Source organism: Phoca vitulina, unplaced genomic scaffold (genome assembly GCF_004348235.1).
Source record: "Phoca vitulina isolate PV1807 unplaced genomic scaffold, GSC_HSeal_1.0 scaffold65, whole genome shotgun sequence".
In the NCBI taxonomy this organism is placed as follows: Eukaryota; Metazoa; Chordata; class Mammalia; order Carnivora; family Phocidae; genus Phoca; species Phoca vitulina.
Window position 1 is genome coordinate 1,703,494 of NW_022589768.1, and position 27,307 is coordinate 1,730,800.

The window sequence follows — 27,307 nt, forward strand, 5'->3', positions numbered from 1 at the left end:
GTTTGGAGAAAGCTCTCCCCCCCTCCCGACCCCGCACCCCCATCGAAGGCAGAGGCTTACACCTGTGTCCCTCTCTCACTTAGGCCGGATCCTGGACCTGAAGACGGGGACGGTCAAGAAAGAGGGGCAGCAGTCTTCCATGAGGATGTGCATGGGCTCACGGAGGTCCTTCATCTGCAGGATGAGGTGTGTGGGGTGCCGGGGGGCCGTGGCTGTGGGTGGTCCACTCCTTCTGTCCTGCCATGGGCTCTGCTGCTGCCCCACATCGGGGTCCCAGCTGTGGCCTGCGAGCCTGCAGCCCCCGCGGTCCGTCTGGGAGGACCCTCGTCCCTCGTCCTCCCGTCCCGCTTTGCCTGACTTCCCGCCGCGTTCTGCCCACTCCCGGGTTGGCTTCCCCTGTCCCCTAGGTCTCAACTTCCTACCGGTTCTTCAAGCCCTCCCGGCTCCGCATTTCTCAACACAGTTTATGTAAGATCGGTCGGTTTCATAGTTTTGGGTTTCCTGTGCTAAATCATACATTTTAATTAGAATTTAAGTTTGATAGTGTCGATTGATGTTCTCGGTGTAAGTATCTCGGTCCTGCGAGTGCCCCGAGTTAGCTTCCCTGCGCCCCCGTGGCCTGCAGCAGTGTGGCTGGCACGTGGCTGCTGAGGACATGCAGGAGTGACTGACCTTGGGGGTAATTAGAGAAGTTTCTGTCCCTGAAGAGGAAAGCACTGGGGTTTTGAGACTTCACATCTAGCTGAGACCGTCCTATACCCCGAAGCCCTGTCGGGAGCTGCCTGACGGGGAGTCTGCCTGGTGTGTGGGATTCTGGGGGCTCTGAAACGAGGTGATGGTTCTCATTCATTCATTCAGTTATTGGACACGTTTATATTGCGGGCCTGCCTGCGCCAGGTGGTTGTCAGGGTGCCAGGGCTCAGCACGGAATAAAGCAAACAAAACCCCGAGCGTCTAGAGCATCACTTCAGTCAGGGAGACGGAAGTACCACGTAGATACTTGGAATGCCCGCTGGTGGTGAGTGCTGTTGAGGAAAATGAAACAAATGGAAGAAGGACCGGGAAGGAGTAGGAGTTACTAGTTTATGTGTTAGTTTGTAGGTAGATGAGGGGAGCTCCCATTGATACGGTGACATTTTGAGTGGAGACCTGGGACTGTCTGGGGAAAGAAAACACCAGGTAGAGGGAACAGCAAGTGCAAAGGCCCTGAGGCAGGGATGTTCTCATCATGCTCAAGGAACCAGAAGGCTACTCTCGTGGAGCAGAGTGAACAGGGCGTGGTGAGGGGAACGGTCGTCAGTAAGGTTGGGACGTCAGTCATAAGACATCAGCTTTTCCTCTGAATGAGATGGGAGGCCATTGGCACGACACACGGGTGCCTCGGTCAGCAGGGCACAGCCGTGCCAGCAGCCCCAAGCCGTCCCCCCGTGAATGCCCTCCCTGGGAGCGTCTGTGAGTAGCCTCCATGCTGTGAGCACTGCCCCATCACGACAACTCAGGCAGCCCCCTCCCTGCCCTGGGGGGCTCCGGGGGGCACTGTCCAAGTGGCGCCACACGACCCGGATTCACCTGTGAGGCGGGCGGCATTGCTGTCTGCCGAGCGCACGACCTTGCCCTCCAAATAAAGTGGGTTAGTTTTAGGAAGATGCTGAGAGCCAGGCGAGCTCGCCCAGGCGGCGGGGTCCTGGATTGGCCCTGCTCGGGGGACACGCGTGTGCCGACAGCGGCCCCAGGGCTCAGAGGACAGTTGGACCCTTACCTTGGCCGTGTTGAGTAGAAGACACCCAGAGCGTTAGCTGTCGTGGAGTTGGGAACAGGGAGCCCACGTGAGGTGGGGTAGACCAAGTGGCCACCAGCTCTGGCCACAGTGCAGACCAGGCTGTTCAGAGCCTGGGGGGCCATGGAGGAGAGAGGCGGGAAAGGCCCCCCCAGAGTGGCCTGGCCTCCCTGGAAGGACCCTTGGAAAGGCCGCTCTGCCCTCTGTCCCCACTCTGCCCTTTGCCATCAGGGGCCGTGGCGGCCCTGTTACTCTCCAGCAGAACGGGGCAGGTGGGAGGGAGGGTCCCACGACTGCAGCCCAAGCCCGAGAAGATGTTTCTTGTCACCAGCGGGCACCATGTGTTTTGAGTTGCTGTCTCCGCTGAGACGTGAAGAGACACTACTGCGGTCATCCCCCACTTCCCTGCTTTCCCAAAAGCCACCCAGTGCCACAGACGTGAGTCTGCAGCTTGGAGCGTGGCCAAGATCCCCTGGAGTCCTTCTGTGTCTCCAGCCTCCGGGCTGGGCCCCAAGCATTGCCCAGTGGGTCACACTGCCCTGGCCTTCAGGGACAATCCAGGTCCCCGGGTGCACAAGCCCGCTTCGACACTTTGGAAGGGAACCGGCTGTTGGGCTCACCCGGATCGGTGTGTGAGCATCAGATCAGACCCACCTTTCTGACTGCAACACTCCGGGCTTCATAAACTTGGGTCTTTACTCACTGTAATGATTTCTCGAATCTCAGGTGTGGAAACGCTCCTTTGGATCACCTCCCTCTAAACAGAATAACCACCATGAGGAAAAGGTTCAGGTCAGTAGGCTTTTCTGACGTGTGTTTGGGGCCACGCTGCTAGAAAGCCTAAGTGCGCTGAGCTGGGGGGTGGCGGGACCTGAAGAGGGGCCGAGTGCAGGGAGGGGCGTGTGGTGCGCACATCCGGGCTGGGGCTGCAGGGCTGAGCGGGGAGGGGAGCTGGGTGCAGCTTCGCAGGAGGGAAGGCAGGCTGGGGGGAAGGCAACATTCAGACCCACAAGGCAGGCGCGACCCCAGGAGCTTAGATCACAGAGGACCCATCGGTGACCTTGCCTTCCCGCCAGGGGCTGAGAGCCGTCTCACGAACACTCTTTCTTTAGGAACGGCCTTGGTCCCGTGAAAGAAGGGGAGGCCCAGTATGCTGTGGTCCACTGCACGGGGTACATCAAGGCGTGGCCCCCGGCAGGTAAGTGAGGCCACATGTTCATCCCAAGGGAGTCAGGCGCTCTTCTCACCTAACACTGCTTCCCCGCTAGGGATGTAATCCTATGGAAAGAGGCAGTAAGATATTCTTATTTTTCTTTGTGGTTAGAACATAATAATCTTTGTAAATGGAAAAACTCCTGCTTCTTGAAGCGAAGGTTTCTGCAAAGAGCAATCCTGCAAGGGTGGTGGGAGCCTCAGCCGTTTCTGAGTTCTGTCACCCAGAGCCCTGGGTGAAATCATGGTGGCATTTCACATGATACCTCCGACACTCACTGGGATGGTTCAGACAGACAGACGGACAGCCGCGGGTGCTGGTGAGCGTGTGGAGACCCTGGCAATCCTCAGCGGCGCTGGTGGGAATGTAAAATGGTGCAGCTGGTTGAGGAACCGGATGGACGGTCCTCACGGTGTTAGACGTAGAGCTGCCCTGTGACGGAGGAGTCCCACTCCTGGGTGCGCTCAGGAGAACCCAAAGCATTTGTCTGCAGAGAAACATGCACGTGAACGTTCACAGCCCCGTTAGTGGCCAGAGTGTGGAAGCAGCCGAATGTGTGCATCAGCTGGTGAAGGATAAATAAAAAGTGGAGTATCCGTACAACGAAATGTTATCCAGCCAGTCAGGGATCCGTGCCACCATATTGGTGACCCTGGAAAGCGTCATGCTAGGCCAAAGAAGGCAGACACGCAGGCAGCATGTGATCTGATTCCATTTATGTGCAGTACCCACACACGGCAAATCCTTCCCTACAGAAAGTAGATTTGTGGTTTCCGGGTGCCGGGAGTGACTGTGGGTACAGCGTTTCTTTTCAAGGTGACACAGATGTTCTGAAATCAGATAGCGGTAGAGGTTGCACAACTCCACAGTCTGAAAAACCACTGAACTGTACGCTGGACGACGGCACAGTCTGCGGTGTGAGTTATAGCTCAGTCTGTCTCTTAAGCCAAAGAATATATGCAGAGTTGGGCTCTCTGTGTACGCTTGGTGGCCCGGAAGGTGGTCTGCCTCCGGGAATGTTCCAGCCTGCTGGAGAACGTTGTGATTCTGCTGTTGAGTATTTGTTAAGTGTCCGTAAGATCAGGTTGATCGATAATGCTGTTAAGGACAACTGTGTCCTTGGGCGCCTGGGTGGCTCAGTCGTTAAGCGTCTGCCTTCGGCTCAGGTCATGATCCCAGAGTCCTGGGATCGAGCCCCGTATCGGGCTCCCTGCTCAGCGGGAAGCCTGCTTCTCCCTCTCCCACTCCCCCTGCTTGTGTTCCTGCTCTCGCTGTGTCTCTCTGTCAAATAAATAAATAAAATCTTTAAAAAAAAAAAAAAAGGACAACTGTGTCCTTATTATTTACCTGTTCAATGTATCAGTCCCTGAGGGAGGGGCGTTGAAGTCTCCAACTATAACAGAGACAGGATTTGCCTTCTCCTTCTGGGAGTTTTGCCCTTGTTTGCCTCCCATCTCTTGATGCTCTGTTGTTTGGTTCATACACATTGAGGGTTTTTGTGTCTTCTCGGAGAATTGACCCCTTTGTCGTTATGTAATGCCCTTCCTTATCCCTGATAAGTTTCCTTGCTCTGAATTCTACTTTGTCTGAAAATAATACAGCCTCTCCAGTGTTCTTTGGATTAGTATTAGCATGGTATGTTTTTCTCCATCCTTCTGCTCCTGGCCTAACTGTGTCATCATATTTACAGTGAGTTCCTTGTAGACAACATGTCGTTGGGTCTAGTGTTTTTACCCACTCTGACAATCTGCCTTTTAATTGGTGTGTTTAAACCATTCACATTTAATGTGATTATCGATATACTTTGATTAATGCTTAGCGTCTTTTCTATTCATTGTATTTGTTCTTTTCTTTTCCCCCTCTCCGCCTTCTCTAGTTTTCATTGAACATTTGATAGGATTTCATATTCTCTCCTATCTTAGCATATCAATTATGGGTTTCTTTAAAAATATATTTATTGGGGGACCTAGGTGGCTCAGTTGGTTGAGCGTTCGACTCTTGATTTCGGCTCAGGTCGTGACCTCAAGGTCACGAAATCTGAGCCCCACGTCAGGCTCCGTGCTCAGCGGGGAGTCTGCTAGAGATTCTCTCTCTCCGTCTGCCCCTCCCCTTGCTCGCCCCCCCCTCTCTAAAATAAATAAAATCTTTAAAAATATATATATCTTTATTGTTTGCCCTAGGTGTGAAATACACATTTACAGCTAATGTAAATCCACTTTCAAGTACTGTTGTACCACTTTGTGAGTACTGCAAGGACCCTGTCACTCGTCTTTCCTTCGCCCTCCCTCCTCACCTGCGGCTCTGCTCCCACGTGGCATGGGCCTCATCACCCTACACATAATGTTACCATTATTACTCGGAACACACAGAAATATATTAGCTCAATTAAGAATAATAAAAATAAAAAAGTTTATTTTACCTGAATTTATTCTTTCTCTGACACTCTTCCTTTATGCGGATCCGTGTTTCTAACCCACACAGTTTCCTTCTTCCTGAAAAACCTCTTTTAACATTTCTTGCAGGACAGCTCTGCTGGCGATGAATTCACTCTATTTTTGTTTTTCACAGAAAGTCATTATTTCTCCTTCACTCTTGAAGGATAATTTTACTGGACATAGGATTTTAGGTTGGTGTTTATTTTCCTCCAACATTTTAAATATTCTCTCTTCTTGGGGCACCTGGGTGGCTCAGTCGGTTAAGTATCTGACTCTTGATCTTAGCTCAGGTCTCGATCTCACAGTTGTGAGTTTGAGTCCCACGTTGGGCTCCATGCTGGGCGTGGAGCCTGCTGATGAATGAATGAATGAATGAATGAATACTCTCTCTTCTGTGTCCGTGGTTTCTGATGGGAAGCCCACAGAACTCTTATCCTTTGTTTTTACAGATGGTGTGGGACTTTTTTGTTTTTGTTTTTAAATTTTCTGGCTTCTTTCAAGACTTTTTTGTCTTTCGGTTTTCTGCAAAAAACCTCAGTAGTTCTATGACATGCCTCAGTAGTTCATTTTGTTTTGCTTTTTGGTTATTTATACTGCTTGGTCATGTCTGAGCTTCCTGTGTCTGTGGTTTGGTGTCATTAATTTTGAAAAATTCTCAGACATTGTTTCTTCACATATTCCATTGGTTCTATTCTCTTTCTTCTCTCTTTGGTATTGTGATTGCACATGCATTATATCATTTGAAATTGTACTATGAGTTGAGGGTATAGTGTTCTGGATTTTTTTCACTCTTTTTTTTCACTTTGCCTTTTAGTTTTGGGAGTTTCAATCAACATGTCTTCAAGCTCACTGAGTCTTTCCTTGGCAATGTCCAGTCTACTGACGATCTATCAAAGGCAGTCCTCATTTCTACAGTGTTTGTTATTTCTAGCATTTCCTTCTGCTTTCCTCCTGGAGTTTCCATCCCTCTGCTTGCATTAGCTATCTGTTTTTGCTATTGTCTGCTCTCCCTTTAGAGCTCTTAACATAGTAATTATAGTTATTTTAAATTCCCTGTCTAGTAATCTCAAGGTCTGTGTCATAACTGAGTCCGGTAATGTTGCTCACTTTGTCTCCTTAGGCTGTGTTTTTTTCTTGCCTTTTAGCATACCTTGTAAATCTGTGTTGAAATCCAGATGTGCTCTGTCAGGTAATAGCAGCTGAGGTAAACAGTTCATAGCACGAAGTTTGATTTAATGTTTCCAGGAGTTGGCAGCATTTAATGTTGGCTGTATGTATACATATATCAACTTGACATATATACATGTAAGTGTATATATTTTTTAGTTTATGTATTTTTTATTTATAAATATTTTTTCCTACTTAAACCATAACGCACAAAATTGTGGCGGTGCTGCTTGCCCGAGGCCCCTGGCTAGACTCGAGACAAGAACTCATAAAGCAGCACTGCCTTCACATTGTTCAGAGCCTGGACCTCAGCTCTGAGATCTAGAAACAGTCCTGACGGTGCTCTGGAATTGGTCAGCCCCAGCGACTGTGGGAGAGCCCTCGGAAGCTGATGTATTCCCCAGACACGATCCAGTCATGCCGTGGGGTTACCTGGTCTCTGACGCGGACGCTCATGTCCGTTGCCCAGGGAACCTGTGAGCCCCTGAGGTCCTTGTGAGACCAGATTTGTATTGGAAGGTGCGGACATCCGGGAGAGAGACTCCCCACAGCTGCTCCGCTCACGGAGCACACGTGATGGCCGGATTGTGCCCCTTGTTGAGCAAGGCTCTCCAGTACCAGACGTGAGCCCGTCCCTCGGGGAGCACAGAGACACGTGGCTGGGGGGCCAGCACGAGCACAGACGACCGCAGGGGAGTGTGGTGAAGCAACCAGCCCCGGGGACGGGGTGGGACCCGCACCCCAAGCGACCCCAGGGTCAGGAGAGCTTCCTGGAGGAGGAGGCTCGTCCCAGGGCAGGTCGGTGCCACCAAATCCAGCTCTTGGGACCCTGGTTCCAAGAGCCCATCCCTTTCTTAATGTCTTCCTCTTCTGAAGTCATTAATCATTCTCATTATACCAGGCAGATTCCTCATCCTGTTTCTGGCCTCCAAGTACTCTCCTTCTGACCACTTTATTTGGGCTGCAGGCCTACAATATCATGAGAAATGCCACGATCATCATGAGTCTAACTCAGGATCCTGGTGGATGAGCAGAAGAGATGAGTCTGAGGCCCAGGGTGTAGGCCGGTGACTACACCCAGAGCCAGCACAGGTGACCCCGGGCAGGCTCTCCTGGAGTCGCATGAGATCTGTCCCCGTGAGTGTTTGCGTGGACAAGGTGATGGGACAGCAGGACTCAGCATGAAGCCCCCAGTGACCGCCTTGTAACTGTGCCAAGTGAGAAAGGGTTGAAGGAGCCGGGGTGTTTATCTTGGAGAAAGTAAGACATGATTTCTGTCTTGAAGCATTTGAGGGGGTGTCATAGGAAGGAGGAATTAATCTTACTTAGGATAGTTCCAGAAGGCACAATTTGGACCGAGAGAGGAAAGTTACCAAAAGGCAGATTTTAACTCAATTGGGAGAAATGAGCAAAGGATATGAACAGGGTATTAAAAACATGTATAAATATAAATACATACACACACTAAGCAGATGGGAAAAATTTAGTTCCCTGTTAGAACTGCAAATTAAAATAATTTGATATGGTCTTCTCTTACCTATCAAATGGCAAAAATCAAAAAAGACAAAATACACAGCATTGGTAAAGGTTCGGAAGAACACACACTTTGATGTACTGCCAGTCAGAATATTATAAATCAGTACAGACCTTTCTGTAGACTCATTTGGCAGTGTTACCAAATGCTTTAAAATGTGCATTCCCCAGCATACAGGAATTGCACTTGTAGGAATTTATTCCAGGGACTTAATCAGAGATGCCTGTTACATGTTTAAGAATTACTTATAATTGTAAAAGCATTGAATTAGTGTAAATTTCAGTGACAGAGTTGGTTGAAAACAGCATGGAGCATCTGTTTGATGGGATACCTGATGATCACAAACTAGGCATGCTTTCAAAGGTTACTTCAGAATGAAGCAACGTGCTAGGAAGTGTGAAAAAGAAGAGCAGGTTATACAACAAACATCGTGATCCCAAGTTTAGCTTTGTCGGAAATGAGTAGTGTATCTGTGCATTGATAAATTGTACATACAGTCTTACCCATTATGACTCCTTCCTGTGGAGCAGAGCGCTCCTTGCTCCTTACTTTTCTCTTCTCTCTTCGCTCCTGCGTTTGCCCAGCTTTTATGTGACTTTCATAATCACAGAAAATGATGTTTTAAAGAAGTGCGTCTGGGGGCATCCAGGTGGCTCAGCTGGTTAAGCCTCAGCTCTTGATTTCGGCTCAGGTCATGATCTCAGGGTCGTGACATCAAGCCCCACATTGGGCTCCATGCTCAGTGGGGAGTCTGCTTGGGATTCTCTCTCCTTTTGTGCCTCCCCCCTGCTCGCACTCTCTCTCTCTTAAAAAAAAGAAAAGAAAAAGAAGAAGCCAGTCTGAATTTTCTGAAGCCCGTTCCAGACGATCGGATTGAGTGGTTTGCACTGAATTCAAAAATTACATCTTTTTTTTGCGTTTTGGTTTTGTTTTGTCGTCTTTCATTGTTGTGCTTCCGTGAAGGTGAAGGTTCTGGAAGACAAGCCTGCGTCCACACGTGATGAGTGCAGCGTGCCTCTGGGATCCTCAGCTGATGCTGCCGTGCTCTGTGGCGGACGCCACGCCGTTCCTTGGTTGATAACTACATTCTTAGCACATGTGACACTGTGCTTCCCATCGAGATCTCTCAGGACCGAGTGCGTGGTGCGTTCATTCCCTGGCCCCAGCTCAGCTCAGACCTGGCTCAGAGTATGTATTTCCTGAAGACTGGACAGATGGACGGGCAGATGGACGGATGGATGAAAGGAAGAAAGGAGAGAAAGAAGGAATGAGACAGAAGAATAGTTGACCAGGGGGTGGATATGGGAAAGAATTTCGTGCCAGAATTTCCAAAGGCGTTTGTACAATCTACTTTCCCTGAAGTCTTTTAAGAGGGAAGAGAGTCATCTGGCCTTGATGAGGTGGCTGCAGTGAGGTCATTGGCATGCTCACCCTAGGATAAGGTCAGGGAACGGGAGCACTGGAACAGCGAACACCCCCCCCCCCCACTTGCATGGAGCCTTGTGAATGTTCTGCTCGCCTTAATTATAAACGTGGTTAGAAAGGATGAAGTCCTAAGCACCCATGTTGCCAAAAATATATCCACAGGCAACCTTGGACATCTCTAGAGGGGAGATGAGGCAGACTTTGTGGAGCTGACGACAAGGGCCTCAGGAAGGAGTCCTGGACAACCCGCGTGTGGCCCGTGGGCCTCCTCCCGAGCCGGCTGGCCGTGCACTCAGACCTCTGCTCGGGGCCCGCTGACCCCACCGCACCCTCCGGTGTGTTCCGAGCCCCATCTGTGACACGGTGGCCTTCCCGGTTCCCCTCACTGCACCGTGTACTACATGGGTTTCATTTTAAGTGTTTGGGTGGGACGGGAAGAAAGAGTGGGGTTCCACAGACCGTCCCCTCAAATCCTGCAGCTGCTTCGTCTGAAGAAACAGACACACTGCAGTCAACAGAGTAAGTGGGTGAAGAAGTCACCTGCAACAGGTTGCAGTTTATACCTCGTGAGGTGTGTTCAGAGTCCACAGGGAATTTTGACATTGGGAAGATGGTATTTATTGACCCCACCTGGTTGTCATCACCCTGCTACCTGCATTTCAGACGGACATCCAGCCTCGAGCCAGAAGCCACCTCCGTGCAGGCCTCTCTTCCAGGAACTGGGCTCTGACCGGCTTGGTCCATCCCCTGACAATCCGGTTGTGGGGGGGTCTCTGGAGAACGGGTCATGTGTCCGCGCAGGAGAGCCCCGGTCCGACCCAGGAGAGAGGAGCCTGACTCGATCCAGCCCGTCCCTCCGGCCTGCACGGTCAAGGGGGGGCTCCGTGGCTGGTGCTTCCCCCACTCTGCTGCTGGGCTGTCAGTAAGCCTTGGCCACAGCGTGCCAGAGGCCTGAGGTGATGTGGGGGTTTGGGCCAGAATCTGCTGTGGTCAGGCCAGCGCTGACCCATCGCCAGACAGCCCAGCCCGGCCACGAGCTCATCCCCACGCTTCTTGCAGTTTGCTTGTGGAACACAATGTGTGTGTCTTGCCTTCATTTGAAAATCTCCAAAAGCTGCTTTGTCTTGAGTTGAGGCCACTGACCCACGAGCCGGTGGCTGGATCCCTGCTCTCTTCGACCCTCAGCCGCCCTGTCCTGCCCGAGGCCACACGCACATCCGAGCATGGCAGGTGCCGGCTCCCGCTCGGGCACTCGGTCCGATGCCCCTGGGCAGACGGCGCTCGGTCCGATGCCCCTGGGCAGACGGCAAGGCCAGAGCATCGGCGGCCGACATCTTCCTCTCCTCGCTCCTGGGCAGGGCAAAGCCACCTTTCTGTCTCCTTCAGGGAAGGTGCTCGAGGTCCAGCCGTGGGCCGGGCACTTTGCGAGGCCCTGGGGACCCCGGGCTTGTCTGGCACAGGTCTTGCCCTCGTAGCTCGCAGTCCAGTGGAGGAGACAGGCAGGCGTGCGGGTCTCGGCAGGGCCTGGGGTCACGGGTCATCAGAGAGGCACAGGTAGGGAGGCAGGTGGAGGGGGGAGAGCCCATCTGCTGGGAGCGTCAGGGTTGGCCTCTCTGTCCTCCTCGCTGTGGCCAGCCCTCGTTGACAGCCCCACAGGCAAGGAGAGGGTAACACCCGAGCTGAAACGCAGACGTGAAGGAGACATAGGAATGTCCTAATTGAAAAAATGCTTTGCAGGCGCAGAACTAGCGTGGGTGAGGGCCTGGGCTTTGAATAATGACCACAGCTCCGTAGGCGACTGCTCACCACCTGCTGGGCTCTAGGAACCGTCTCTGTGTGCATGACGCTGTTTAATTTTTTTTTTTTTTTTTTAAGATTTTATTTATTTATTTGACAGAGACACAGTGAGAGAGGGAACACAGGCAGGGGGAGTGGGAGAGGGAGAAGCAGGCTTCCCGCGGAGCAGGGAGCCCGATGCGGGGCTAGATCCCAGAACCCTGGGACCATGACCTGAGCTGAAGGCAGACGCTTAATGACTGAGCCACCCAGGCGCCCCAACGCTGTTTAATTTTTATCAGAACCCTAAGGAAGTGCCGCCTGTCACACAAGGAGACAGCAGAGGACCCACGCATGCCGTCGTTAGCCCGGTTCCAGCCGTGAGCGGGCTGGCTGTGCTGCGAGACCAGGCCTTCCTGACGCTCTCACCGCAGTGCTCGGCTCGCTGTGCCGGCCTGCACGGGTGGCTCACTGCGGCTGGCGAGGGACATGGTCGGGCTGGGAGCGTGGACCCTGCTCTCCATTCCACAGAGTGTCACTGAAGGCCACTGAAGCTTCTTCAAGATCAGTCTGCATGCTGGAGTAAAGTGGGAGGAGGAGCGGGGATGGGCCCGAAGGCCAGGGGCCCGGAGGAGACTCAGCAGGGAGAAAGCGTGGTGCCTGAACCAGGGCCGTGCCGTGCAGATGGAGGGGGGACGCGGGATGCTGCAGAAGCGGGTGAAGGCCGTGTGCACAGCTGGCGGGGTTCGGGCCCCAGATCAACTCCAGAGGCCCCGGGCTTAAGGGTGCACAAGACTGCCTCCCCTCACCTGTGCTGATAGGCGTGGAGATAACCCGGGGCTTTAGATGCGTAATGCAGAGTTCAGATACGTGGTCGTTGTCTTATGTCATCTGTGTTTTGAGAAGTTGGTCACCCATACGTGGTCGGCCCCACTGGCTCACCGTCATTCCCTCTAGACCGCGTTCCCTCCACCGTGTTCTGTCTTCCCCACTGCCAGGTGAGCCTTCAGTCTCTTCGCAAGAAGAGGGAGTGGGCGCATCACTCCCAGTTCCTCCACCGTCCACGCCGTCCCCTGTGGCGCCCCCGTGGCTGCCCCGGAAGCTCCTGGGTCGTGGTGCTCCCTCTCCGAGAGGCCCGAGACTCTGGGCTTTTGTTTTTCTTTTCCGGGCAGCCTGCTTCTCCTTTTTCCCGCTGTGACATTTGTAGGTTGTTTTGAGTTCATCCCTGGAATTTAAGACTTTCACTCAGATGGCGCCCAGGGTAGGTCTGTTTTCATTCGTCTTAATTGGTGCTGGGTGGGCCGTCGTGGCTCGCACACTCGAGTCTTTCTTCTCCATGGGGAAGCTCATCGAGATGTTTCCAGCTTGCCCTGCTGCTCAGCCCGCTTCGCTCACCCCTGCAGCCGTACCGATTTCCCGCTTACGTTGGTTAAAAACCTTTTCTTCCAAATTCTTGGGGGAGTTTCTCAGTCCGAATCCTCTAGGTATGCTTCCCATTTAATTGTTTAAAACTCCGCAATGGTCTGTTTCATGTGAACTCAACGCTTGCTGAATTAAAGCTGTGCTCTTTTTGTAAATATGATGTCTTCTCGTGTCATGCTGGGTCGTTGAGTTTGGGCGTTTTTCCTCTCCTCTTTTTTTTTTTTTTTTTTTAATAAAGAAACTCTCTTTTTCTTTAGTGGGAGCATCTGCTGTGATACCTTCACTCGGTCTCCTCTTTTTCACGTGCTTGTGATTTTCCCATGTGGCTCGCCTTCCAGAGGCCGCCGTGTGATGGTCCGTTGTTGGGGCTTGGGGCTGGTTCCATCACTGACCATGTGGGTTCCAGTAGGATCTGTGAGGCCCTGGCAAGGGCAGAAGAGGACTGCTTCCCTTTCCTGTTACCTGACCAAGAGTCCATTTGTCTGCACCTGAGGACAGAGGTGGGGGCAGGAGATGACTGAAGTCACATACGGCCCTGATAGGATCCACTGGCATGCGGCCGCCATGCTGCCTTCTGGGATGTGTGGGTTCAAGCCTGGCTGTCCCTCATGATGTACCCCCATTCCGCATTAATCTCAAGCCACTGTAGCTCGAAGCTCAGAGGTTGGCCTTACTGGGGCCCTTCCACACACACCCCAGGTGGCCTTTCTCTTCGGGCTCGGGCTTGTGCTGGGTCCGCTCTTCCCTCAGTCCAGTCTTGCCCGAACCACGCACTCCCAGACTTTCTCAGGCTGGGAGTCTGCGTATGGCAACCCTACTGGTTTCTGGTACTGACGTAGACTTCTCTGAGCTCAGCCTCTGGTTGTTTCCACAGTCATTTGGGAGGTTCAGGTAGTTTCTCAAATGGTCTCTGTTTCCTCTTTTGAGCTTCAGAGTTCTGCTTTGCAAAGAGGGGGGATCCGTTTCTTTAGAGTCACCAGCAGGAATGCTGAAATGCAACATACCTGCAAGTCAGCATTTCCCAAAATATCTTCGGAGACTGCGCTTCCCCAGAGATGCACCATGAAGCAGAGATCCTGTAGCCAACAGTGTGGGAAACTCCAGGTTCTGTTCTCCCCTCCTAGAGAAGCACACGGAATGCTCTGAGTAGGTCTAAGTGATGAAACCTCTTTATCTTTCTTGAAACTATGCTTCCTAAAAGTATTTGGTCAGAGGAACTTTTTTTTTTTTTTGCCTAAAACTTACTAATATTTCTCAGAGAATATCTTAGAAGCATGCTATGAACAAGTGGCCCGAAGTGCTTGTGGAAGGTGGTTGTTTTCTCCCCTGCATTTGGCAGAAGGCACAAATATGTCTTAATTCATGTGGAGATGTAAGTCCCAGGACAGACTCCACCCAGCGTTACTGAAAAACAGGCCAACTTTCCATGAGTGTCTGCACAGGGTTCGCGCAAGCCCGGGTAAGAAATGAACACACATTTCGGGCCGATGCCAGGGTTTCATCCCAAACAGCGGTTTCCAGTTACATTTCGCTTGTGTGGTGTTTGCATTACTCAGGATTTATTTAGACCTGGCGTTAGCGAAGCATGTTTCCAAAGGAAAGGTGATTGAACGTGGGGCAAAGTGAGTTTGTGGCGCCGATTAGGGAATGACTAGAATCTGTTAAAATGGCTGGAATTATCCCGTTCCTATTAAAACCCACTTTGATAAATGTTGTGGCTCCTGCCAGGAACTGTTCCCTCCTGACACCGTTTCCTCCCGGCCCTGGCATCCTGCCGACGCCGTACGGCCTCCTCGCAGCCCAGTGCTCATCTCCCTGTTCTAATACTAACCACATGGCATCATGGTGATCTGGCTCACCGTGCCCCCGCCAGCCAGTGAGCTCCTGGAGAGGAGCCGGGTCTCATGCACCACTGAATCTCCAGGGCAACCCGGCCACTGAGGAAGAGCTCACGAAGTGTGTCAAACGTGATGGACGGCATGGCCGAACTTCAACCTGGCCTTTGGGCCCAGAGTGTCAGAGCCACGGAGAACCTCGAGTGTCGCCTCGGGCCGGCCCCTCCTGCATGCAGAGGGAGAACCGAAAGCCCGGCCAGGCTCTGCGTCTCTGTGAACCCCACATCTTTCCCCTGCCCTCGGCCCCAGAGGAAGCCTGCAGCCAAACAGAGCTCAGCCACAACAAGAGGCCACCTTTTTGATGAGTTCTGAGGATGGCACCTTCCGCGTCACAGGGAAAGCAAGATCTGGTTGTACTGAGTTCCACATGCTGGGCACTGTGCTCGGGGCTAAGTAGGTATGTTCTCATCCAGGGCCCACCGCTCTCCTTTCACAGATCATGGCTGTTAGGAGTCCCGTTTCCTGCACCGCAGGGGGGCTAGAGGCTCTGTGGTCAGTGGTCAGTACGCAGGAGAGCCAGGATCCCCCAGTCAGGACTCCTGTCCCTCCGGCGCTAGGGCCCTTCATCACCGTCAAGCCACTCTGTTCCCAAGGACTTGTCTTCTGGGGCGCCTAGCTGGCTCTGTGGGTAGGCCACGCGACTCCTGATCTCGGGGTCATGAGTTCAAGCCCCACGATGGGCGTGGAGCCTACTTTAAACAAACAAACAAACAAACACACCCAAGACTGGTCTTATGTTGGTGTCACACGGGGACCACTTTTCCTTTAGAGCATTCTTTCCTGGAACCAGTTTGGCCCCTTGGGGCACTCACTGGGAGGCCTCCACAGCAGCCTGCCTTCCTGACATCCAGACAAAACCCTGTCACCCCCATTTCAAATATGAAGACAGTGTGTGCCTCCCCGTATCGGGGGGCAGGGGAGTAACCCACAGAGCTCAGCTGCTGTGCCCTGAGACACGCTCTCCGAAGGTTACACAGGCTTTCTTTTGTGCCACTTTCTACAAAGGCCCCCATGGGGCCAGCACGCTGTAAGGAGAGACCAGAAGGAGAGCTCAGCCAACCTGGAGCAGAACATTATTATATTCTATCAAAAGTATTTGCCCTTCAGATCATTCGTGAGGATTCTTCCTTGGATGAGCTGCTCCCCAAACAGATTTTGAGATGTGCTTTCGCAGATGGAACGAATGGACCTGAAATTGGTGACCAGCAGGGAGCCTTCTGAGGTTTTGTGAAAGGGGGCCTGAAATCGGGTCAAGGCTGTGCTTTGGTGGGATGTGGAAGTGGCAATGGGGTGGACCGTGGCAGGGGAGGTGGGGCGGGAGGGGTGGGGGGATGCTGGGAGAGCACTGCAGAGCACAGCAACAGGACGGGCGCATGGAGGCAGCCCTGGGGAGGGGGACTGGCGTCCGTGGGAAGAAGGAGCAGCCCTACAGGGGCAGTGGTCCCCGTGACGAAGGTGCCCTGGACGCAGCCAGGTCATAGAGCCTGCAAGAGGCAGATGGCCACGGGCTTGGGTTGCGAAGAACACAGCTTCCAAGGGCTGAGTAGAAGGGGCTCGTTTGGGAGCCGGTTAGGGAAAGGTGAGCAGGGGCAAGTGGGGCCTGGAGTTCATGGGGGCAGAATAGGGAGCGGAAAGTGGGGAGACACCAGGGGGTGAGGGCGCGGGCGGCCGGAGGGGCAGGTGGTGGGGAGCGGTGAGCTGTGAGAGCAGGCGCGGAGGGACGGTGGTGCCAGCCAGCGCCCAGCGCACCCAGGACTGTCGGGGAGGGGGCAGCACCACAGCCCCCCGCGGGCATGGGGACTGGTGGGCGGCCCCGCCGTCTGCACTGGGGTGAGGTGTTAGATTCTAGAAGGCGTCTAGTGGGGTTTGTCATTGGACCTGTGAGCTCTGTGTAACTGAAAGCCGAAAATCACCGTGAAGTCCCGCTGCTAAGGTAGGGAGGGCTAGAGGTTCAGTGTTCTTTGGCTTCCCTTGGAAAACAGCCCACTGCTTTCCATTGAAAGCCCTCCCCCAGCAGGGAAGGTGACAGGGCCTCAGTCTCACAGTGGGCTGGGCCCCCGGTGGGGCGCATGGCCCCCTCCTCCCTTTATGGACAGTGAGGCCGAGGCCTAGAGAGGGGCTGCTGATGGCCCCCCTGCACCTCGGACTGGCTTCAGTCATGCGGCCCCTTGCTGGCCAGCCCTTTGTTTATAGATTACGATTTATTGGAAACAAAGCTCTGTCTTCTGTGTCTAAGTGTAAACAGAAGATATTCATTTATGACTTTCCTTTTAGGCAAAAGAAGATGCATGTAAATTTTCGAGATTGAGGAGCAGTTAATTTGGAAAGCAGTGTTGCAATTTTACCAGGTGCTTTAGAATTAACTTCTAGCATCATCGGGTGCATGTCCTCTTGATGCGAAGGTCAAGGGGTAGAGTTCTAATGTCTGGATTTAAGTACCCCATGCTCACAGTCCTGGCACTGCTGGAGAACGAGGTACCACCTCAGAAAACTTCCCAAGTATGTGCAGCACCCCCCCCCCCCGCCCCCCGTTTAAGTACCAGATATCATCTGCTGGCCTTTTTTATCCTGGTGTCTTTATTTTTTTAAATAACTATGACAAAACCAGCCCATCTTCATTAAAGAAATTTAAAAGGCCTATAAAAATCTTCAAAAAACATAGTAAAAATCACCCACAAACCCAGTTTTTTAAATTTTTAAAAGGTTATGAACTAAAATAAGTCTCCCTTCCTACTCGGGTCCCACCCCCAAGAACCAACTGATAACACCCCCCAGTGCTTCTGATTCTAGGTATTTGTATATATATATATATATAATGGTTGGAGCTCGTTTTGTATATTTTATTACATAGCCTGTTTTTTTAACTTCTCATGGACATTGTAAATACGTTTCCAAGTTAGTACATACAGTGCTACTTCCTTCTTTAAAGTGGCTGCACAGAAAAAGCATTTGACAAAGTACAGCATCCTTTCTTGATCAAAACTCTTCAGAGTATAGGGATAGAGGGTACATATCTCAATATCATAAAAGCCATCTATGAAAAACCCACAGCGAATATCATTCTCAATGGGGAAAAACTGAGAGCTTTCCCCCTAAGGTCAGGAATGCGGCAGGGATGTCCACTATCACCACTGCTATTCAACATAGTATTAGGAGTCCTAGCCACAGCAATCAGACAACAAAAAGAAATCAAAGGCATCCAAATCGGCAAAGGAGAAGTCAAACTCTCACTGTTTGCAGATGATATGATACTTTATGTGGAAAACCCAAAGACTCCACCCCAAAACTGCTAGAACTCATACAAGAATTCAGTAAAGTGGCAGGATATAAAATCAATGCACAGAAATCAGTGGCATTCCTATACACCAACAACAAGACAGAAGAAAGAGAAATTAAGGATTTGATCCCATTTACAATTGGACCCAAAACCATAAGATACCTAGGAATAAATCTAACCAAAGAGGCAAAGGATCTGTACTCAGAAAACTATAAAATCCTCATGAAAAAAATTGAGGAAGACACAAAGAAATGGGAAAGCGTTCCATGCTCATGGATTGGAAGAACAAATATTGTGAAGATGTCAATGCTACCTAGAGCAATCTACACATTCAATGCAATCCCCATCAAAATACCATCCACTTTTTTCAAAGAAATGGAACAAATAATCCTAAAATTTGTATGGAACCAGAAAAGACCCCGAATAGCCAGAGGAATGTTGAAAAAGAAAAGCCAAGCTGGTGGCATCACAATTCCGGACTTCCAGCTCTACTACAAAGCTGTCATCATCAAGACAGTATGGTACTGGCACAAAAACAGACACATAGATCAATGGAACAGAATAGAGAGCCCAGAAATGGACCCTCAACTATATGGTCAACTCATCTTCCACAAAGCAGGAAAGAATGTCCAATGGAAAAAAGACAGTCTCTTCAACAAATGGTGTTGGGAAAATTGGATAGCCACATGCAGAAGAAGGAAACTGGACCATTTCCTTATACCACACACAAAAATAGACTCAAAATGGTTGAAAGACCTAAATGTGAGACAGGAATCCATCAAAATCCTTGAGGAAAACACAGGCAGCAACCTCTTCGACCTCAGCCACAGCAACTTCTTCCTAGAAACATCGCCAAAGGCAAGGGAAGCAAGGGCAAAAATGAACTATTGGGACTTCATCAAGATAAAAAGCTTTTGCACAGCAAAGGAAACAGTCAACAAAACCAAAAGACAACCGACACAATGGGAGAAGATATTTGCAAATGACATATCAGATAAAGGGCTAGTGTCCAAAATCTATAAAGAATTTACCAAACTCAACACCCAAAGAACAAATAATCCAATCAAGAAATGGGCAGAAGACATGAACAGACATTTCTGCAAAGAAGACATCCAAATGGCCAACAGACACACGAAAAAGTGTTCAATATCGCTCGGCATCAGGGAAATCCAAATCAAAACCTCAATGAGATACCACCTCACACCAGTCAGAATGGCTAAATTAACAAGTCAGGAAATGACAGATGTTGGCGAGGATGCAGAGAAAGGGGAATCCTCTTACACTGTTGGTGGGAATGCAAGGTGGTGCAGCCACTCTGGAAAACAGTATGGAGATTCCTCAAAAAGTTGAAAATAGAGCCACCCTACAACCCAGCAATTGCACTACTGGGTATTTACCCCAAAGATACAAATGTAGTGATCTAAGGGGCACCTGCACCCCAATGTTTATAGCAGCAATGTCCACAATACCCAAACTGTGGAAAGAGCCTAGATGTCCATCAGCAGATGAATGGATAAAGAAGATGTGGTATATATATACAGTGGATTATTATGCAGCCGTCAAAAAATGAAATCTTGCCATTTGCAACCATGTGGATGGAACTAGAGGGTATTATGCTAAGCGAAGTAAGTCAATCAGAGAAAGACAAGTGTCATATGATCTCACTGATATGAGGAATTTGAGAAACAAGACAGAGGATCATAGGGGAAGGGAGGGAAAAATGAAAGAAGATGAAACCAGCGAGGGAGACAAACCATAAGAGACTCTTCATCTCAGGAAACAAACTGAGGGTTGCTGGAGTGGAGGGGGGTGGGAGGGATGGGGTGGCTGGGTGATGGACAATGGGGAGGCTATGTGTTATGGTGAGCGCTGTGAATTGTGTAAGACTGACGAATCACAGACCTGTACCCCTGAAACAAATAATACATTATATGTTAATAAAAAAATAATAAAGTGGCTGCACAATATTTCATCAGCCATTCCTCAAATGGGAGCGCTGATGTTGTTTTTAGTTTGGGGCTCCAGCAGAGGATACTGCATGAATGTCCTTGTACAGATTCTTGACCCACGAGTGCTGGTGTTTCTGCAGGGTCATCTCAGCATTGGTATAGCAATGACGTAAGTCCCTTTTCGTGATACTACCATATTTACCCTATAAGGCAGGATGGGAGTGTGTCTGTTTTCCCACATTCCTACCGAGAATGATTCCATTGTTTTGTAAGTTTTGCCAGTCTGATAGTGTCGGGGGGAAGGACATACTTCAAATTGGGTTTTCTTCATTAGCAAGATTGAACATCTTTCCTGGGTGTGTTGACTCTCTCTGTTTCCCCGCAAGTTGCTTGTTCATGATGTATGCCCATTTTCCTGTCGGGTGATGTTTTTCTCATTTACTTAGAGGAGGTCTTTGTAACATTATGCATATTAACCCTCAGCTTATTATATGTTGCAAATATTTTCTTCTAGCCTGCCATGTAGCTTCTGATTTTGTTTGCATTGTTTTTCGTTGCGTGGAATGAATGAGGGACACAGAACATGTTCGCATCTTTCCCTGCTGATTCAGAGCTCTTGTGACAGAGTTCCAGGGCTGGCCAGGGATTAAAAGGACAATTCAGAGATGTCTCAGGGCTTTCCAGCCCACTGCTGTCTCCCCTATGGTGTTGTTTCGTTGGTGGTTTGTTTCAGTTTGTTTCTCTTTGTGCTCCATAGGATGCGCTCTCTTCAAATCCACCGGCTGGTGGCTGACACTTTTTTCTTTGCATTTGCCTGTTTTTATCCTGTCCCCATCGATCACAAATTGCTGTTTCTCATCGTTCGTGGTCTAGACAACCACACACCCCAACTTGCCAGTATCCTGCATAAAAGGGAATAAAACAGGCTGTGGGTTGGGCCCTTTTTTGAGAACAGAGTGCCCAGGCTGTAGTGAATGGCCTTGGGACATCTGTGAGGGAAGCACAGGAACCTCATTCTGGTTGCTGAGATGATAATGGGTCCTTTCCAGATGGATGAGGTGCTTTTATAAGCTTTTGCCTTACAGGAGAGACACCCTGATGGCTTGGGTGCTCAGAGCCTGGGTGTCATGTGTAACCATGCTAGACTCACCATGGCACCACACTGCGTCTCCTTTCCCGGTGCCATCCCGAGCCATCTGTCCCCAGTGTCTGCCAGTCCCACAAGATAGACACGCCCAGTTCTCGCCAATCCTTGTCCATAAAGCCTTCACCAGGATTCTGCCAACTTCCCAGCCACTTGATTGGCGTCATGTTGTACCTAGTATTATAGCTTGTTTGCATCTATTTTCCCTGCTTCTGCAGTGCACCTGGAGGGCAAGGACCACATCGTATGCATTTCTGTGGTATTTAAACCACAGAGCACAGGGCTTAGAGCATAGTAGGGAGCTGGTGAGTGTTTGGTACCTAAGTCTTTTTTTGCGTCTACCGGTCACGCACCCTGCGGTACCTATCCAGGAGGTACCTAGATTTACCAATATCATTATTTAAAATTTTTATTTAATTATTACTTTGAAAGAATTTATGCAACTTTATAAGAAAACACAAAGTAAGAAAACAGAAATGGCAAATCGGTTTTATTTCATGGCCCACTCTGACGGACTGTTTTGGGTCTGCGTCTCTAATGAGTGGGGGAAAAACCCCATGCTCAATTAGTGATGCTTGTCATGGGTACAGGAGGGCATTCTCTCAGTTCATGTGCTGCGTCTGTCATGGTTAAGCCACTAGAAAGGGCAAGAGCATGCACACAATATTCATGGAAGGTGTTACAGGTTGAATTGTGTTCTCCCAAAATTCATATGTTGAAGTCCTAAGCCCCAGTATTTCAGAATTTACCTATTCGGATATAGAGTCCTTGCAGATGTAATTAGCTAAGTGAAAATGAGGTCATACTGAAATATGGTGGGTTCCTAATCCAGTACAACTGGTGTCCTTATAAAAGGGCAAACCAACTATTGGTATAAAGAAACCTATCCTGAGTAACTTTTGGTGAAGGATGGAAATCAAAATGAATCCCTAATTACAAACTATTTTGTAATTAGCAACCACAGCCCCACTCCATCTCAAGACTTAGGGCATGTGGCCAAAACAGTATTTGAAAGAAATCTGTGTCTGGAAATCCTTTCATTATTAAATGTGGAAAAACTAGGAATTTAACTTATGAATTGGGAATTTAGTTTATGAAAATAGAACTTATTTGACCTATGAACAAGGAAAAGAAGAACAAAATACCATGAGCAAACTAAGAAGATGGAGTTAATGAAGAAATAAAAATGAAAAAAATTAAATTTGAAAAGAGCAGTATTGCCCTATTGATGAATAGTTCTTCGTGAAGATTTGTAAAGGAGAAAACCTCTGACAAGTCTAATTCTAATTTTAAAAAAAGAATCAAAATAAATGCATGTTAAGAATGAAGAAATTTATCAGAGAATATGTAAAAACTTATAAACCAACAGTGTGGGTGATTTAGATTAATGCATGTTAAAATCTTTAGGAAGAAAGCTAATTTCTGGGAAAATATGTAACCAAATTTGAATAAAGAAAGGAGAAAAAAAAATCAAAGGTAGGCAAAAAATTGTAAAAACTGACAAAAAATTGCTCTCTAAATGGTAGCAGGCCTGGAGGTTTTATGGGCAAAATATTTAAATACTTCCAGAGTAGAGAAAGAGATGGAAAGTGTACTGCTTTGTTTTTTCAAGTTACACAACTTTGGTAAAAAAACTGTTATTAAGGGTATATTAAAAAAAACAACAACAACCCAAAACTATGAACCCAATTTCATTTGTAAATAAAAGATACTAAGTACAAGTGTTAGCAAATCAAATGAATAGTTATACACAATGATTGCAAGACTGAGTGGTTTAACATTAGAAAATCTGTTAATGTAATTAATTAACCAAAGGAGAAAAACCTATATGACCAAAATTCATTTCAGTTAGTAAATTTTAAAAATAACTTTCTTTATAAACTAATAATAGAACTGGGTTTCCTTAACATAGAATGAATGTTGGAGCCGATCATCAACACCTTAACAGAACGGGAAACTGTTGGACGGGTTCAGATCTTCACTGAGGGGAGGAGGGTAGGGGGAGTGCTCGCTGTCACCCTCACTCAGCATCGCTGTGCAACTTCTACCCATGGCAGTAAAGAAGAGAGAAGGAGGCATAATTACTACTGAAAGGAAGAAAAGAAAGAAAAGGAAGATGAAATTAACATTAACATTTGCAGGTGTTGTGATGCTCTCTGAAAAACCAAGTCCAATCTATGGAAAATCTTTCAGGAGATTGAGTATAGAGCCATTTAGGTAATTCTAAAAAAAGAGAAAAAAAGAAAAAATCACTCTCAGTTAGAAAAACACAACATGAAAAATACCCGTTTATAAAGATAGCAGTGTTGCAACATACATGTTAAAAATATTAACATGAAATATATAGGAGTACTTAAACTACAAAATAATACTGAGGGACACGACTGACCCAGCTAACTGGAGCATCACGCATGGTCTTTGATACAAAGGTTTAGCATTTTAGTTCATTCCAAACCTGTGGATAGATTTGATACAATTTCGATAATTGTCCCAATGAGATTTCTTTTAAGTGAAAGTTAATTCTGAAATTCATATGGGCCAATAAATATAAAAATAGCCAACAAAATCCTGGTAAAACTACTGAGGAGTAATTGCCATACCAGACATGAAAATATGTATGTTAAAGCCTGAATAATTAAAATGTGATAAATTGAACTTAAAAATCAAATTATTGAGCAAAAAGACCTAAAAGAGACCCAGGTCTCTTTAGAAATGTGCTGTTTGATGAAGGAGCATTTTCAGTCAGTGGGAAAAGGAAAAAATGAGTCAGTACATAGTTTGAGGACAACTGACTAATCGTTTAGAAAAACATGAAGTCAAACATATCAAAAATAAATTTCATTATTAAAGATAAATATGAAACTTTAAAAGTACTCTATGAAAATATGGGTGAATATTTCCCATAACTGTAGGGTAGAGGTCATTTCAGAGAATGAACCCCAAAGGCAGAAAGTAAAATCAGAGTAAAATCTAACAGCTTTGATTGTCTGTACTTTAATAATATTCTATGTAAAAACAGATAGAGAAAATACTTTATAGAAAACACACTTAAAAAGAAACTTGCATGGGGCCCATATATTCTTACTATATAAGGAGAGTTTCAAAATCTGTGAAGGAAAAAAACCGCAAACAGATCTTTTGTACAGCAAAAGCCTGCCCAGGCTGTCCATAAAAGAACAAATGGAAAATAAATCTATATCAAATGAAATAAAAGAAAGGCAAATATAACCAATAGTAAAGTACCATTTATGTTCTTTAAGCCAGCAATTTCACTTCTAAGAATTTTATACTAAAGAAGTCCTCTTTATGCTCGGAGACTTTTCTAGAAGGGTGTGTATGGTTGCATTACTTAGGTGAGCAACAAGTTGGGGGCACCACACAGTGAAGAACCATAGAAATGGGGTCGGATGAATCACGGTGCATCCATATGAAGGAAACATGAAAAACATGTTCTAACACATTGACAGATTTTCCCAGTAAGTTCTAAAGTTTCCAAATCAGGTTACAAAACAATATAAGGGGGAAAAAAAAAGACATCTTATTAGACACATACACACACCGCAAAGAGCATAAAGAGTATTAACATAATTAATGTTAATTTGAACATTTATCTTTAATTTTTCTAGTTTCTACACTTGCTCCAGAAAAACTGGACAAATGTTTACCAAAATGTCACCTTTGATATATTTTTTTTTTGGTGGGACTTTTGAATGGCTCCTTACTCACTTCAATGCCACCTCTTTTTTTTTTAATCATTTTTTTAAAGATTTTATTTATTTATTTGACAGAGAGAGACACAGTGAGAGAGGGAACACAAGCAGGGGGAGTGGGAGAGGGAGAAGCAGGCTTCCCATGGAGCAGGGAGCCCGAGGCAGGGCTTGATCCCAGGACCCTGGGACCATGACCTGAGCCAAAGGCAGACGCTCAACGACTGAGCCACCCAGGCGCTGCCCTAAGGCAGACACTTAATGACTGAGCCACCCAGGCGCCCCTTTTTTTAATTATTTTTTTTATACCAGCTTTGTTGAGATATAATGCACATATCATCAAATCTTCAGTAAATCCGAACTTCCTTAAAGGACTGGGTTCTTTACGTGCCTACGTCACCCATTTAGAGTGTATAGTTATTTGGATTTTGGTGCATTCAGTTAGTTTTGCAACTGTCACCATAATTAATTTTAGGGTATTTCTGTCACCACAGTAAGAAACTCCATACACAAGGACAGCTAGTGCCATTCCCCCCGAGGCCTTGGCACCCGCTTTCTTTATCTACAGACGTGACTAGTCTGGATGTTTCCTCTAGACTCATGGGGTGTGTGATCTTTTGTGTCTGCCTTCTTTCCCTCAGCCCGATGCTGTCGAGGTTCATCCACACTGTAGCGCGAGTCAGCACTTGCTGTTTGTGGCTGGAGACTATTCCAATGTATGGAGTTGCCCCCATTTTTTTAATCCGCTGATCAGTTAATAGACATTAGGGTTGTTTCCGCTTTGGGGGGCTATTGGGAATAGTGCTGCCGTGAGCGTTCATGCACAGGTTTTGTGTGGGCGGGTGTTTTATTTCTCTTGGACGTACAGCTTGGAGTGGAACGGCTGGGTCATACGGTGCCCTGGTGGTTAACCTCGTGACAGAGTGGCCAGACTGTTTTCCAGAGCCCTGGCACCATTTTACATTCCTGCCAGTGGTGTACAGGGCTTCAATTTCTCCACGTCTTTACCAACACTTGTTCTTGCATTTTTCTCTATTGGAGTCATCGTAATAGGTGTGAGGTGGTATCTCACTGTGGTTTTGATTGGCATTTCCCAATGATTCATGATGTTGAGCATCTTTCCATGTGCTTATTAGTCATCTGTGTATCTTCTTTGGAGTAACGTTCAGATCCTTTGCTCCTTTTTACTTGGAATATCTGTCTTTTTATTGCTGGGAACTAAGTCAAAACCATGTTTAGGGATCATGTATTACTTGAGAATATTGTACAAGGAACACTTGGAAATCAAATATCCGGATGATAACCTGAAGATTGCTCAGTACTGCCTCAGAATGGAGTGTGATCCCCAGTCTTTCCTCCTGCCGATGCCCACACCCGCCCCTGCCTCCCCGCCTGCCTCCCTGCACTCAACCTCAGCTGCCTCCCACAGGTTCACCTGCTCTTAGATCCAGGCGGCGGCCCAAGGGGGCTGTGTCAAGGCCACCTGGACAATCATGTGGCCCTCTGGCCTCATCACCATCCCTTCCCTGGGGAAGCTGAGCCCAATGCCCTGAGAGAACCTTCAGACCTAAAGAACCCAGTCCTTTAAGGAAGTTTGGGTTTACTGAAGATTTTCTGGAAATTTCACACATGCACACTCGGATCTCATTCACAAAATGACTTGCCCACATTAAGGCCAAAACTACAGATATAGCAAGTTGCAACTTTTCCACTTCATTTCTGCAAAGCCAAGGAATTATTTTAACATTACTTTACTTGGTACTTTATTTGGTTGACACCAAGCCTCTTCTGTAAGCTATAGTAAGCCTGTTTGTATGCATCCCTGACTGGTGTCTTGGGGCCCCCTCCTCTGTGCTTCTAGGCTGACGCCCCCTTCTGATTGGGACTCATTTCATTTCATTGATTGGCATAAAACCAACAGCATTTTAGGGGCACCTGGGGGGCTCAGTTGGTTAAGCGTCTGCCTTTGGCTCAGGTCATGATCTCGGGGTCCTGGGATCGAGCCCTACGTCAGGCTTCAGGCTAGGTGGGGAGTCTGCTTCTCCCTCTCCCTCTGCCCTTGCCCCCCCATCCCTACTCACTCTCTCTCTCTCTCTCAAATAAATAAATCTTTAAAAAAAGAGCTAGCATTTTATTCTCACAGGCTCTGTGGGTTAGAGACTTAGGGTGTAGTAAGGACAGCTTCTCTCCGCTCCACAGTGTGTGGGGCCACCTGTCTAGATGTCACACAGTGTCACTTCCCCTGTATTTTATTGATGAAAGTAGTCATGAGGGAATCTAACTTCAACCCTTGATGGAAGGTACATAAAAGAAATAGTGGCTGTTTTTTTTAATCTGCAAAAGTTACCCATCAACACTTGTTAGATGAAGAATGAATTCACAAACAAATTGTGACATCTCTAGTAGATGGGGTTGTATATTAGCCAATGAGAGCCTTAGCTTGCAGAATCCCTCTGAACAGTTGGACTGAGGAGAACCTACCATCCTTCATGCCAGCTACATCAGAGAGTTCTTCACACAGTCCCCTCTGTTCCCCACTCTGGCCTGTGGCGTTGCATCTTGATCCCTAAGTATGGCAGACACACA

The 27,307-nt window shown here is 48.2% G+C and overlaps 1 protein-coding gene across 7 annotated transcripts in view; it reads left to right on the plus strand.

The window, feature by feature from the left end:
* Positions 1 to 27,307, plus strand: part of ARNT2 (aryl hydrocarbon receptor nuclear translocator 2) — a 156,962-nt gene that overhangs the window by 84,125 nt on the left and 45,530 nt on the right. For all 7 annotated transcript variants that reach the window (XM_032392058.1, XM_032392062.1, XM_032392061.1 and 4 more), the window contains 3 exons: positions 84 to 186; positions 2,504 to 2,569; positions 2,890 to 2,975. In XM_032392058.1, the coding sequence (XP_032247949.1) occupies positions 84 to 186; positions 2,504 to 2,569; positions 2,890 to 2,975 (255 nt within the window). The remainder of the gene's footprint in view (positions 1 to 83; positions 187 to 2,503; positions 2,570 to 2,889; positions 2,976 to 27,307) is intronic.